General features: G+C 42.3%; 2 protein-coding genes across 2 annotated transcripts in view; one reads left to right on the top strand and one right to left on the bottom strand.

Annotated features, from left to right (window-relative positions):
• LOC133381018 (galectin-1-like) overlaps positions 1 to 14,010 on the bottom strand; it is a 149,763-nt gene that overhangs the window by 104,885 nt on the left and 30,868 nt on the right. The gene's annotated exons all lie outside the window — the stretch shown is intronic.
• Positions 1 to 14,010, top strand: part of LOC133378856 (zinc finger protein 27-like) — a 38,989-nt gene that overhangs the window by 12,249 nt on the left and 12,730 nt on the right. Inside the window, exons 6-8 of the mRNA XM_061613469.1 lie at positions 1,075 to 1,136; positions 12,766 to 12,843; positions 13,734 to 13,860. Of these exons, the coding sequence (XP_061469453.1) occupies positions 1,075 to 1,136; positions 12,766 to 12,843; positions 13,734 to 13,860 (267 nt within the window). The remainder of the gene's footprint in view (positions 1 to 1,074; positions 1,137 to 12,765; positions 12,844 to 13,733; positions 13,861 to 14,010) is intronic.

The following is a 14,010-nucleotide window of genomic DNA, read 5'->3' on the forward strand; positions in this document are numbered from 1 at the left end:
CCTCCCTAGGAACTGGTTGCATTCTCCTAGTGTTCTAACAATTAGGAAGTTTTTCCTGATATGGAGCCAAAATCTGACTTCCTGTAAGTTGAGCCCATTATTCCATGTCCTGAACTCAAGGACGATCGAGAGGAGATTCTGGCCCTCCTCTGTGTGACAACCTTTCAAGCACTTAAAACAGTGCTATCATATCTCCCCTCAGTCTTCTCTTCTCCAGGCTAAACATGCCCAGTTCTTCCAGTCTCTCCTCATAGGGCTTTGTTTCCTGTCCCATGATCATCCTCGTTGCCCTCCTCTGAACCTATTCCAGTTTGTCTGCATCCTTCTTAAAGTGTGCTGTCCAGAACTGAATGCAGTGCTCAGGATGAGGCCTAACCAGTGCTGAATAGAGAGGAACTAATACTTCATGCGATTTGGAAACTAATGGAACCTAAAAAAAAATTGCCTTTTTTGCAGCCACAGCGCACTGTTGACTCATATTCAGCTTGTGATCAACAACAATCCTAAGATCTATTTAATATATATCTTCTTTTCAAACTTAAAAATTTGATATGCTGCTTTTCTGCTGTAAAATAACCCCATCCTACAACTTAGATGTTTCTGCTGCTGCTCTATGTTCTACTAAAGTCTTCATGATGCTCCAGTGGAAGTACCCATCTCTCAAGGCGGCTGCTGCTGCTGCTGCTGCTACTCCTATGGCGTTCTCATACCGCAACAGGAGTACCTGTATAGCTAAGGCTCAGCATTCCATCAATATGATGTCTGAAAAATCATTATTATTTATTATCTAGATTTATATCCCACTTTTCTGTAAAATATGGACTGATTATTAAATAAAGGAAATTTGCCTTAATTATCTTGTGGCCTTACTTTAAAATTGACCTGGTTTGCTACAGGAAGAACTAATTACTGAGTAACTAGCTTACTACTACTACTTCGTTTACATGGGGAAGCATTCAGATATTTCTGACACTGCAGCCGATCTTGGGTCTGAATAAGTACAGTCTAGGATTCGATATTCTCATTCTGTCTTAACTTTAAATCACAAATTCTCTTTCTCTTTTTTTATGCCAGCATCTTATCCAAGAGAGATGTACGCCGGCCCAGCCTTTGAGAGAACTGAGCTGCCGCATGAGGCAATAGAAAAGCCGCTGGGGAAAGAATATTCTATGAATGAGTTACATCTGAGGAGAAGGCTTTGCCTCAGCAGGGACCCATGTGGATACTGAAAGGCTTTCTGCAAAAGAAGCCTTATGAATGAGACATGGCAGCAAGTACATGAAGAAAAATCATTGGGCATATCTGTATATATGAAGCCAGTGAGACTTATGTAGGCTGTTAAGAAGATGTCTTTTTCCAGTGGTTGACCTTTTTTTTAATTGTATTTTAATGGTTTTTACCGTTTTTATTCATTGTAAACTGTTCTGATGTTTTTTAAACAAAATAGCAGCATATAAATTCATGTCAGTCCTACTCAGAGTAGAAGATCTCTTTGAAATTGGCTAAACAATAAAATCATTTTCAAAACTTTAAACAATAAAATCATTTTCAAAAATTTAAAAGCATCTTAAAGACGTCTGTTTTACCATTTAACAAACTACACATGCATATGTCAATTCTTTTCTAAATATGAAACAGTAACATAACTCCTTCATGGCCTGAGGAAGTATTTTAATTATGTTGTGTGCTTTTGAGATTATGAAAAATGTTTATTTTAAAAAAAATCCAGTTGATGAAAAAGAAAGATACAATTTGGGCGGGCAGAATATCATAGTGCTGTCATTAGGGTTGCCAGGTTCAGGGCCTGAGACTGATCCTGTATCTTTAGGAGAAGAGAAAGTCAGCCAAGTATCGGTGTTCTTGCAACACTGTAATGGGAAAAACCACAAGGTGGAATTCTCCCTTCCCCCTCCACAACTTTGAAAGATACAGAAGACCTCCTGGTTGCCAGGCCCAGCCTCCAAGAGGTCTTCTGTATCTTTAAAAGTTGTGCAGGGGGAAGGGAGAATTCCACCTTGTGGTTTTTCCCATTACAGTATTGCAAGAACACCTGCACCTGGCTGACTTTCTCTTCTCCCAAAGATACAGAATCAGGATCAGGCCCTGAACCTGGCAACCCTAGCTGTCATAGATGCCTTCAGTTCTACTTTCATATATATCCATTACTCAATGAAGACAATACACTCACCGCAGTGGGTAGGAGCTTATAAATTAGCAGTGCCCCATCCATTACCCTATAAGCACATAGGAAGAGCCTGCTGGATCAGGCCAATGGCCCAACTAGTCCAGCATCCTATTCTCACTGTGGCCAACCAGATGCCTGTGGGAAACCCACAAGTAGGACCTGAGCACAAGAGCACTCCCCATCCTGAGGTTTCCAACAACTGGTATTTGGAAGCATACTGCCTCTGTCTATGGAGACACAGCATAGCCATCATGGCTCATAGCCTTGGATACCCTTATGCTCCCTGAATTTTGTCTAATCCTCTTTTAAAGCCTTCCAAGTTGGTGGCCATCACTGCCTCCTCTGGGAGTGAGTTCCATAACTTAATTTATGTCTTACAATTTGGTGTAAATTTGGAATCGGGAAATGATGGCCTTCCAGGTGCTGCTGAAATACAGCTCATCATCCGTGACCATTGGCTGTGGTGGCTGAGGCTGATGGATCCTATAGCAACATTGGGGGGGGGGGGAGACATGCTTTAGAAACCATTAACTAAAAGCAAGCACAAGTGCTATAATGAATATAATCTGTACTCGACACTTCACAGATTACAGGCTAACAGGGATCCTTTTGTATACTTGTAAATTATACACCTGTATTGTGACTGCTCAAAGTGACAAGTCCCACCTCAACAGTTACACATACATTGCTGCAGATTGTCCCTCTGGGACCAGCTTACCCAGCAATAGCCTACGTTGCACTGGTTTCTGAAGCAGGCTTTTTATAAGAAAATCTATTAACAGTTTTAATTTTTAAAAAGATTAACTACAACATACATATATAATCTAGAGACAGTTTTAAATCTTCATCTAACCCTACAATGGATCTGGCTGTAGTAGTTATTACAGAATGTATGATAGATATATGCTAAATATTTACAATTCACAATACCTACTAAAACAATATCTATTTAAGACGTTTCTATATTACTTAATTATTCACATTCCTAAGCAGTGTTTGTTGTTGTTATGTGCCTTCAAGATGATTACGACTTACGGCGACCCTATGAATCAGCGACCTCCAACATCATCTGTTATAAACCACCCTGTTCAGATCTTGTAAGTTCAGGTCTGTGGCTCCCTTTATGGAATCAATCCATCTCTTGTTTGGCTTTCCTCTTTTTCTACTCCCTTCTGTTTGCCCCAGTATTATTGTCTTTTCTAGTGAATCCTGTCTTATGATGTGTCCAAAGTATGATAACCTCAGTTTCATCATTTTAGCTTCTAGTGATAGTTCTGGTTTAATTTGTTCTAACACCCAATTATTTGTCTTTTTCACGGTCCATGGTATGCACAAAGATCTCCTCCAACACCATATTCCAAAGGAGTTGATTTTTCTCTTATCTGCTTTTTTCACTGTCCAGCCTGACATATCCATAGATAGAGATCGGGAATAGCATGGTCTGAATGATCCTGACTTTAGTGTTCAGTGATACATCTTTGCATTTGAGGACCTTTTCTGGTTCTCTCATAGCTGCCCTTCCCAGTCCTAGCCTTCTTCTGATTTCTTGACTATTGTCTCCATTTTGGTTAATGACTGTGCCGAGGTATTGATAATCGAGAAGCCCTCACTGTTAACTTTAAAGTTACATAAATCTTCTGTTGCTATTACTTTAGTCTTCTTGATGTTCAGCTGTAGTCCTGCTTTTGTGCTTTCCTCTTTAACTTTCAACAGCATTTCTTTCAAATCATTCCTGGTTTCTGCTAGTAGTATGGTATTGTCTGCATATCTTAAATTATTGATATTTCTCCCTCCAATTTTCTCACCTCCTTCATCTTGGTCCAATCGCAATTTCCGTATGATATGTTCTGCATATAGATTAAACAAATAGGGTGATAAAATACACCCCTGTCTCACACCATTCCAGTTGGGAACCAATCGGTTTCTCCATATCCTGTCTTTACAGTAGCCTCTTGTCCAGAGTATAGGTTGTGCATCAAGACAATCAGATGCTGTGGCACCCCCATTTCTTTTAAAGCATTCCATAGTTTTTCATGATCTACACAAGCAAAGGCTTTGCTGTAATCTCTAAAGCACAGGGTGATATCCTTCTGAAATTCCTTGGTCTGTTCCATTATCCACCGTATGTTTGCAAAATGGAAGCCACTTTGAGGTCACCTGCTGATCAAAAGCGACATACAAATATATTAAATAAATAAATAAAATATGATCTCTGGTGACCATTCCCTTTCTAAATCCAGCTTGGACATCTGACACTTTTCGCTCCACATATGGTAAGAGTCTTTGTTGTAGAATCTTGACCATTACTTTACATGCATGGGATATTAAGGCAATAGTTCAATAATTACTGCATTCCCTGGGATCCCCTTTCTTTGGAATTGGGATATATATTGAACACTTCCAGTCTGTGGACTATTGCTTAGTTTTCCATATTTGTTGACACATTTTTGTCAAAATTTGGACAGATTCAGTAACTTGTAGCAACTCTATTGGTATGCCATCTGTTCCTGGTGATTTGTTTCTTCCAAGTATTTTAAGAGCAGCTTTCACCTCACATTCTAAAATTTCTGGTTCTTAATCATACAGTTCCTCCATGAATGAATTTGTCATCCTTGCATCTTTTTTATAGAGTTCCTCAGTATATTATTTCCATCTTCCTTTTATTTCATCTTGGTCAGTCAGTGTGTTCCCCTGTTGATTATTCAACATCCCTACTCTCGGTTTAAATTTCCCTTTAATTTTTCTAATCTTTTGGAATAGGGCTCTTGTCCTACCTTTTTTGTTGTCCTCTTCTATTTCTATACAATAACTATTGTAATATTTATTTTTGTCCCTACGTAATAGTCACTGTATTATTGCATTTAGGATTCTGATCGTGTTTCTGTCTTCTTTTGCTTTTGCTTTCCTTCTTTCTTTAACCATTTTAAGAGTTTCTTCAGTCATCCATTGAGGTCTTTCTCTCTTTTTAATGAGAGGTATTGTCTTTTTGCATTCTACCCTGATAATGTCTCTGACTTCACTCCATAGTTCTTCTGGTTCTCTGTCAACTAAGTTTACAGCCTCAAATCTGTTCCTTATTTGATCTTTATATTCTTCTGGGATGTCATTTAAATTGTATTTTGGCATGATGATTGCTTTGTTGTTCTTCTTTAGCTTTACTCTGATTTTCGATATGACCAGTTCATGATCTGTACTGATGTAATCAATTTGGTGATGTCCACGTGTAGAGTCTTTTTGGTTGCTCAAAAAATGTGTTTGCAAGAAACAAATTATTAGCTTCACAGAATTCAATAAGCCTTTATCCTGCTTCATTTCTATCTCCTAAGCCCCATTTCCCCAGAATTTATAGTTCTTCTCTATTCCCTACTTTTGCATTCCAGTCCCCCATGATTATCAGAACATCTTGTTTTGGTGTGTGATCAATTTCTTCTTGTACGTCTGTGTAAAACCTGTCCAATTCCTTTTCTGTGTTTGCCGCTGGAGCGTAGACTTGGATGATGGCTATGTTAATAGGTTTCCTGTTTAATCTCATTGATATCACTCACTCAGACCTTGCATTATAGCTCCTAATTGCTTTTGCTACATCACTTCTCACTATCAAAGCAACCCTGTTTCTTCCTAATTTCTCATTTCCTGCATAAAATATTTTGTAGTTGCCTGATTGAAGATGTCCCATTCCCATCCATTTTAATTCACTCACGCCAAGTACTATAATGATGCATTCTATTTCTTGCTTGGCGATTTCTTTCTTTCCCTGGTTCATGCTTCTCACATTCCATGTTCCTATTTTATATGTCGTACAACTCCAGACTCTCCTTTCACATCTGTGCACATCAGCCTCTGGGCTTCCTTTTGCCTTTGGCCCATCTGCATCATGAGTCACAGTGCTACTCATACTTGTCCTTTGTTCTTCCCCAGTAGCTCAGTGAGTGCCTTCTGACCTGGGGGTCTCATAATCTAGCACTATCTCGTCTTGCATTTTGGATACTCTGTTCATAGAGTTTTCATTGTAAGAAGTATTCAGAGTTTGGTGTCTCAGCTTTGACCATTCCGCCTTGGGTGCCCCTGCTAGGAGTCTAGCCTCTTGGTCTAGACTCCTGTCAGCATTACTCTCAGCTTCTTTGACACATTCAAATCCCCTCACTACGTGTGTATCCTAGAGGGGGCCCAAGCAGTGTACACATAAGCAAAAAAAAGAAAGAAAATGAAGCAATAAAACCATAAAAATTATCATAAAACCAAACATTAAAACCAAACATACCTTAAAATGCCTACTGGAACAAGCAAGTCTTAGTTATGCGCCTGAAGTTCAGCAAATGGCAAGGAATGGCCACTGAAGTGCATTAGGGTGGGGTGGGATCCTGCATTCTGACCTGCAGAATAAAAAGCATATTCCTTTTAGTACAAATGGGACCTGAAACAAAATGTTACAGTGTGGAGTGCTTCTTTTCAAGATGGCAGCCAGCTGTGCCCTTTTCCAGGATACCCCATTCCATTCCTCCTACCACCTTTTGTTTCAATATTCCCCTCTCTCAACAAGAAATATCCAGTCTTCTGTAGCCACTGAGCAAATTGATTGGTCCGTTTGGGGTCCTTCTTTCTAAAATCCCCTAAAGACCTTTTGTACTTATTCAAGTTGGTTGATAGCTGCCTTAAAAAATGTAATGTAAATGTACCGCCTTCAAGTCAATTCCGACTTATGGCGACCTTATGAAAAGGGTTTTCATGAGGCTGAGAGGCAGTGACTGGCCCAAGGTCACCCAGTGAGCTTCATGGCTATGTGAGGATTTGAGCCCTGGTCTCCCAGGTCATAGTCCAACACCTTAACCAATACACCACACTGGCTCTTGATAGCTACCTTAATACCTTTTTTTAAAAGATGTAGTTATTTTATTAGATTTTTAATATTTAATGCTTTTATACAGAAAAAATACAATACTAACAATGACACATAATAAAATACGGCAATAATTGTATACATGGGGTGGGGATGGAAGCATGGGAAGGGGGGAAGGTCAGGGATTCAGTTAATGGCCCATATTTGCAAAGTATCCATTATTTAGGTAAACAAGTCCGTGTTTGGGGTCCATACATCCAGAAAGTTTCCCTGCAAATTTCATTGCTGGATGACAACAGCAGCGAATGGTGACTTGTGTGATCTCTCTGTCCTCAGCAACTGATTTAGAATGCCTCTGAGTAAACATATATATGATTGCACTGAATGTGGCTTTAAAAAAGTGCAACCTGCAACAAAATGCTACAGCGTGGAGAGCTCATATTCAGGGTGTCATCCAGCTAGCCAGCCTTGCTGCATTGCAAGATGCTCCATTCCATCACCACCCAGTTTTTTGTCATCCCCCCCCCCCGCCAAGCAGGCAGCATTCTATAGCCTCTGAACAGGCTCAATTCACATCGGGGTTTTTAAATTTGTTTTTTTGTACTTTTGTGATACCTCCTCATTGTACAAAAGTGGTGCCATTTTGGCTACAGATTATGGGGTTCTCACTCTTAACATCAGAAACAGATGGAACAAGTGAGACCTGCAACGAAATATTGCGGTATGAAATATGAAATGGACTACCGTCAAGTCAATTCTGACTTCTGGGCGACCCTATGAATAGGGTTTTCATAGTAAGCGGTATTCAGAGTGGGTTTACCACTGCCTGAGACTGAGAGGCACTGATTGGCCCAAGCTCACCCAGTGAGCTTCATGGCTATGTGGGGATTCGAACCCTGGTCTCCCAGGTCGTAGTCCAACACTTTAACCACTACACCACATGACAGCGGTTATTAAAGGTGGCAACTAGCCAGCCATGCCATTTTCGAGGGTGCTCCATTCTATTATTTATTCATTTCAGGGCAAGGTGGTCCTTCAGAAGCCGCTGTGGTGGAGGAGGACAGAGGGGTAACCTCTGGGAGCTGGATGAAGGCTCTTCCCCTCCCCCTCAAGGCAAAATGGCTCGTTAGAAGCCCCTGTGGGCGAGGGAGGGAGGAGTCACTTCTGGGAGCTGGATGGTGGAAGCCCACCAGGCTTTTTCTTCGTTTTCTATCCTTCAAAAGCCCCACTGGAAGGTGGATGCCCTCTGTGCCCTCCTCCCTGCAACAGACAAGTCAACACTGAACACGTTCAGTCCTTATTGGGCTGTTTGTTGGTGGTGGGGAGGAGAGCTGTCCTTTTCATCCTCCATACCTTCTGAAGACTTTCTGTACTTCTGCAGACTTCAAGGTTCAGCTGAGCCAACCTGATGCTTCCTCGTTCGTGGATCGTGCCATTTTGGCCAGTGTAGTGTAGTGGTTACAGTCTGTCAGACTAAGATGGGGGAGACCAAGATTTATTTCCCCCTGCTGAGCTATGAGATGTTTCACTGAGTGACTTTGGACCAGCCAAACTCTTATCAGCCTGACCTACCTCACAGGGTTTTTGTGCATATCAGATAGGGTGGGGAGAACCCCATGCATACACCTTCCAGCTCTTTGGAGGAAAGGTGGTATATAAATAAATGGGGAAGGGTGTTTGAAGAACTGAGGTCGCTGTTAGACTACATAGGTATGATGAGGAAACCATTTTACACAGGACAGATGTTTCAAAATCTCTTACCAGTAATAGCTAAATTGAACCTACATACATATTTTATGTATACATTTATATTTAGAGAAAACCAATGTGGTATAGAGGTTAATACCACACTGTTGGACATGGGAGACCCAGGTTCAATTTCCCAAACAGTAATAAAGCTAAAGCTGACCAGTCACTCTCTCAGCCTAACCTACCTCCAAGGGCTGTTGTGAGGATAAAATGGGGAGAAATATGTAGTCCACCTAGAGTTCCTTGGAGGAAAGAGGAGATATATAGTAATAATAAAATTAAAATAAATATTAATATAGCATCATCAGTGCTGCTAATCGTGGGTGGGTGGATAGGTGTGTAGAGAAAAATATGTGTAGAGAGCCAGTGGTGGTGTAGTGGTTAGAGTGGCGGACTAGGACGTGGGATACCAGGATTCAAATCCCCACTCAGCCATGAAGCTTGCTGAGTGACTTGGGCTACTCACTGCCTCTCAGCCTAGTCTACCTCACAGGATTGTTTTGAGAATCAAATGGAGAGGGAGGAGAACCATGTAGGCCTCCTTGGAGTAAAAGTGGGATGTAAATGATTTTGTTGTAATAATGATAGACTGGGCTCCTGCTGCTCCGGTCTCCCTCGGCGATCAGGCGCTGAAGTTTGCAGAAGTTGCGATTCCTTGATCCATCCAGCATCTCAAGCAGTTCCGGGTGGAAAGACGGACAGTCTCAGCCGCCGATCCCGATCCCTCCTCGCTCTACCAGGGGCGGGACTCTCTCGCTTTCTCCTCCCAGATCTGCCAGAGGGGAACACGCAAGACTGCCTCTGACAGGGTTTAGTTTCCTCTAGGTTGGAGCTGGGCGGTCTCTGCTGTGGGTGAGTAGGATTTTTAAAAACTACGTTTATTTCTCATTATTTATTATTTACCCCCCCTTCATGATTTTATTTTATCTCAGGTTGGGTATATATTTAGACGTGTGCGAGCGCGGACGAGGCATCCTTCCAGGTTTGATTCCTCTTTCCTGCAGACCGCTATGAGCATTTACTTTTCATCAGCCTGTATGAACATTTTTTAAGGCAGGAGAAGCCTTGTTGTTGGTTCATCAGAAAAAAATCCAAAATCCACCGTCAGGCAATACCTTGATGCAAAATATCGCAGAATAATGAGCAAGCTTCCGAGTTCTCAAGAACTCTTCTTCAGGCTGTTAAACAAAGCGGGGAGTAGCGGGGAGGGGGGAGGGAAAATGGCGCCTGCAGGATTTCTTTTTAGTCTAAAAGATTATGTAGGAGGGGATGACGGGCTTGAGATATACAGCTTTCAGGTTGTACCAGGGAAAGGACTGCTGGGATAAACGTACAGTTATTGTTTCAGCCTAAGGAGGAAGTTACAGACTGATCTTATATTCTCAAAAATCGAGTAGCAATTAATTCAGCCGATACTCTGATCTGGCTCCATCCTTAAGTGAAGCATGCAATAAGCTGGTCAAAAGAAGCTAGGCTTTATATGAACAAAGATGGAGGTTAATTTTAGGTGCTGTACTAGATTTGTAAAAAAGAGAGAGATTCCATTTGAGCTCAAAATTACTAGTGTTACCAGTAGTTGGAGGGAATGAAGCCATCAAAAAGGGTTCTAGAAGAGTTACTGAGAAGTTGAAAGCTTGCTCACTGTTTTTATGACATTTTGGCTCATCCTAATCACAGTTTTGCCTGGCTGAGGGTTGTCAGTTTAGTTTTGGTGGACTAATGCAGTTTCTTTTGCTTCTGTGTATCTTGCAGAATAGCAAAGTTGCTGTTCAGGAGTGAAATTCTCCCCCTGGAGGAAGAGGAGTCATTTGGGCAGCAAATTACGTTTAAAGTTACTTTAAAACTGTAAAGTGTAACATCATTTTTCGTTTGGGATGTAAGACATAGATCTGGTCATCCTCCTTACGTGACACATATGCTTGGCCACTGAGATAAGGCCTCTCTCAGTCAGTCTACCTGTTTCACTGGGGAGCTCAAGGGTAGAGCACAGGTTCGCAGACAGAAGGTCCCAGGTGTAATTTCCAGTTGGAAAGAGCTCCAGCAGTAGGGCTGGGGAACACTCCCATACACTCCTGAGACCTTGGAGAGCCATTGCCAGTTTGACTGAACAGCTTTGCCCTGGAGGGGCCAGAGGTGCAACTTAGCATAAGGCAGATTCCTGGTGCTGAAGCCGTGGAGAATCTGCCTTTCTTCTCACAATGGGCTGAGGAAGATAACAAAACAGCTTGTCTGTTTTTGAGATGGAATGGACAATATAAAAACTGACAAATCACCGGGCCCGGATGGCATCCACCCGAGAGTTCTCAAAGAACTCAAATGTGAAATTGCTGATCTGCTAACTAAAATATGTAACTTGTCCCTTGGGTCCTCCTCCATGCCTGAGGACTGGAAAGTGGCAAATGTAACGCCAATATTCAAAAAGGGATCCACAGGGGATCCTGGAAATTACAGGCCAGTTAGCTTAACTTCTGTCCCTGGAAAACTGGTAGAAAGTATTATTAAAGCTAGATTAACTAAGTACATAGAAGAACAAGCCTTGCTGAAGCAGAGCCAGCATGGCTTCTACAAGAGAAAGTCCTGTCTCAGTAACCTATTAGAACTCTTTGAGAGTGTCAACAAGCATATAGATAGAGGTGATCCAGTGGACATAGTGTACTTAGACTTTCAAAAAACGTTTGACAAGGTACCTCACCAAAGGCTTCTGAGGAAGCTTAGCAGTCATGGAATAAGAGGAGAGGTCCTCTTGTGGATAAGGAATTGGTTAAGAAGCAGAAAGCAGAGAGTAGGAATAAACGGACAGTTCTCCCAATGGAGGGCTGTAGAAAGTGGAGTCCCTCAAGGATCGGTATTGGGACCTGTACTTTTCAACTTGTTCATTAATGACCTAGAATTAGGAGTGAGCAGTGAAGTGGCCAAGTTTGCTGACGACACTAAATTGTTCAGGGTTGTTAAAACAAAAAGGGATTGCGAAGAGCTCCAAAAAGACCTCTCCAAACTGAATGAATGGGCGGAAAAATGGCAAATGCAATTCAATATAAACAAGTGTAAAATTATGCATATTGGAGCAAAAAATCTAAATTTCACATATACGCTCATGGGGTCTGAACTGGCGGTGACCGACCAGGAGAGAGACCTCGGGGTTGTAGTGGACAGCACAATGAAAATGTCGACCCAGTGTGCGGCAGCTGTGAAAAAGGCAAATTCCATGCTAGCGATAATTAGGAAAGGTATTGAAAATAAAACAGCCGATATCATAATGCCATTGTATAAATCTATGGTGCGGCCGCATTTGGAATACTGTGTACAGTTCTGGTCGCCTCATCTCAAAAAGGATATTATAGAGTTGGAAAAGGTTCAGAAGAGGGCAACCAGAATGATCAAGGGGATGGAGCGACTCCCTTACGAGGAAAGGTTGCAGCATTTGGGGCTTTTTAGTTTAGAGAAAAGGCGGGTCAGTGGAGACATGATAGAAGTGTATAAAATTATGCATGGCATTGAGAAAGTGGATAGAGAAAAGTTCTTCTCCCTCTCTCATAATACTAGAACTCGTGGACATTCAAAGAAGCTGAATGTTGGAAGATTCAGGACAGACAAAAGGAAGTACATCTTTACTCAGCGCATAGTTAAACTATGGAATTTGCTCCCACAAGATGCAGTAATGGCCACCAGCTTGGATGGCTTTAAAAGAAGATTAGACAGCTTCATGGAGGACAGGGCTATCAATGGCTACTAGCCATGATGGCTGTGCTCTGCCACCCTAGTCAGAGGCAGCATGCTTCTGAAAACCAGTTGCTGGAAGCCTCAGGAGGGGAGAGTGTTCTTGCACTCGGGTCCTGCTTGTGGGCTTCCCATTGAGGCACCTGGTTGGCCACTGTGAGAACAGGATGCTGGACTAGATGGGCCACTGGCCTGATCCAGCAGGCTCTTCTTATGTTCTTAATGCTGTGTTGAAATGCCCCCCCTTTGCTTTGCCCTCCTTGACTTTATAGAGTGAAGAATGATACCTGCATTTCAACCAAGATTGCTTCCTCAATCCAGGACAAGGCAACAAGTTGCAGAAGAAACAAGCCGGGTAGGAGATCCCTCCAGAATCAGATGGTGGGAGGTGGGGAGATGGAGTGAGGTATGAATGCAAGACCCCTCCCTTGCTCTTGGCCCCCAGCATCGAGGGCTATGGGATACATAGAGCTATCCTAGGCAACAGTTGTTGTTAGACTTGTTGCTATGAATTGTCTCAACCTCTTTTGAGGCCCTCTAAACTAATCACATTCACCAGAACTTGTGGCAGAAAGACACTGCAGAGGAATGGTCCTGCTAGATCCACAGACTAGATTCCCCAGGACAACGGATGGAGAGTCACAGATCTCATTCACCTTGCAAGATGCACGGGAATGTCCATTTCCCACCCACAGGATGCCATCTCCTTGGGGATGGCACACTGATACAAATCCTGCGTCTGTGTGTGGATCCTCCTTGCTGGAGTGGGGCATCCAAAGGAGTCTAGGCAGGAAACAGGCCACATGGCCAAACTGATCCTGCACTGGGACAGTCACACTTTGAATACCCTCCCGATTGAAGAAAATTCTCTGTACATACTAAATGCGCATATCACAGGAGGCTAGACTAGAACAGTTGTGCCAACTATGCTAGATTTCTATGTGCAGGGAGGATTTTGTTATCTTGTATGGAGGAGCATTCTAATCTCCCACCAGCAGTCCAAAGTGGTACGTTCCAGAAGCCATTTTTATCATGCAATCTGCTGTTTAGTGCTTGGGGTTCTGCCAGAAAAAAATTAATCTGCATGCCACAAGCCTGGAGAAGAATACATTGGTAGATGTGGGTTGATGAGGTGTGTTTAAACTGAGCTGAGTAAGATTCTCTCTGGGGTGGCTACTTTCTGTCCCATGGAGCAAGGGATTCTAGAACTGTGGCGACTCAGATGGGGTCTTTCTGTACTTCCAGAGTTCGGTGACCTTTGAAGATGTAGCTGTATATTTTACTGAGGGCCAGGGGGCACTTCTGGATCCAGATCAAAGGGCCTTGTACAGGGATGTCATGATGGAGAACTATGGGAACGTGGCCTCGCTGGGTAAGGAATTAGTTCCTCATTCTATATGAGCTGGATACCTTAATGTTCTCCCAGCCATCACTAGGCAAATCAATGACCTTGTGTATTTATTAATGTCTTGAGTTTGTCAGTCATTTTTTTCTCACATTGTATGATACCTTCTCACAACAA

The sequence above is a fragment of the Rhineura floridana genome, chromosome 3 (genome assembly GCF_030035675.1).
Source record: "Rhineura floridana isolate rRhiFlo1 chromosome 3, rRhiFlo1.hap2, whole genome shotgun sequence".
Taxonomy (NCBI): domain Eukaryota; kingdom Metazoa; phylum Chordata; class Lepidosauria; order Squamata; family Rhineuridae; genus Rhineura; species Rhineura floridana.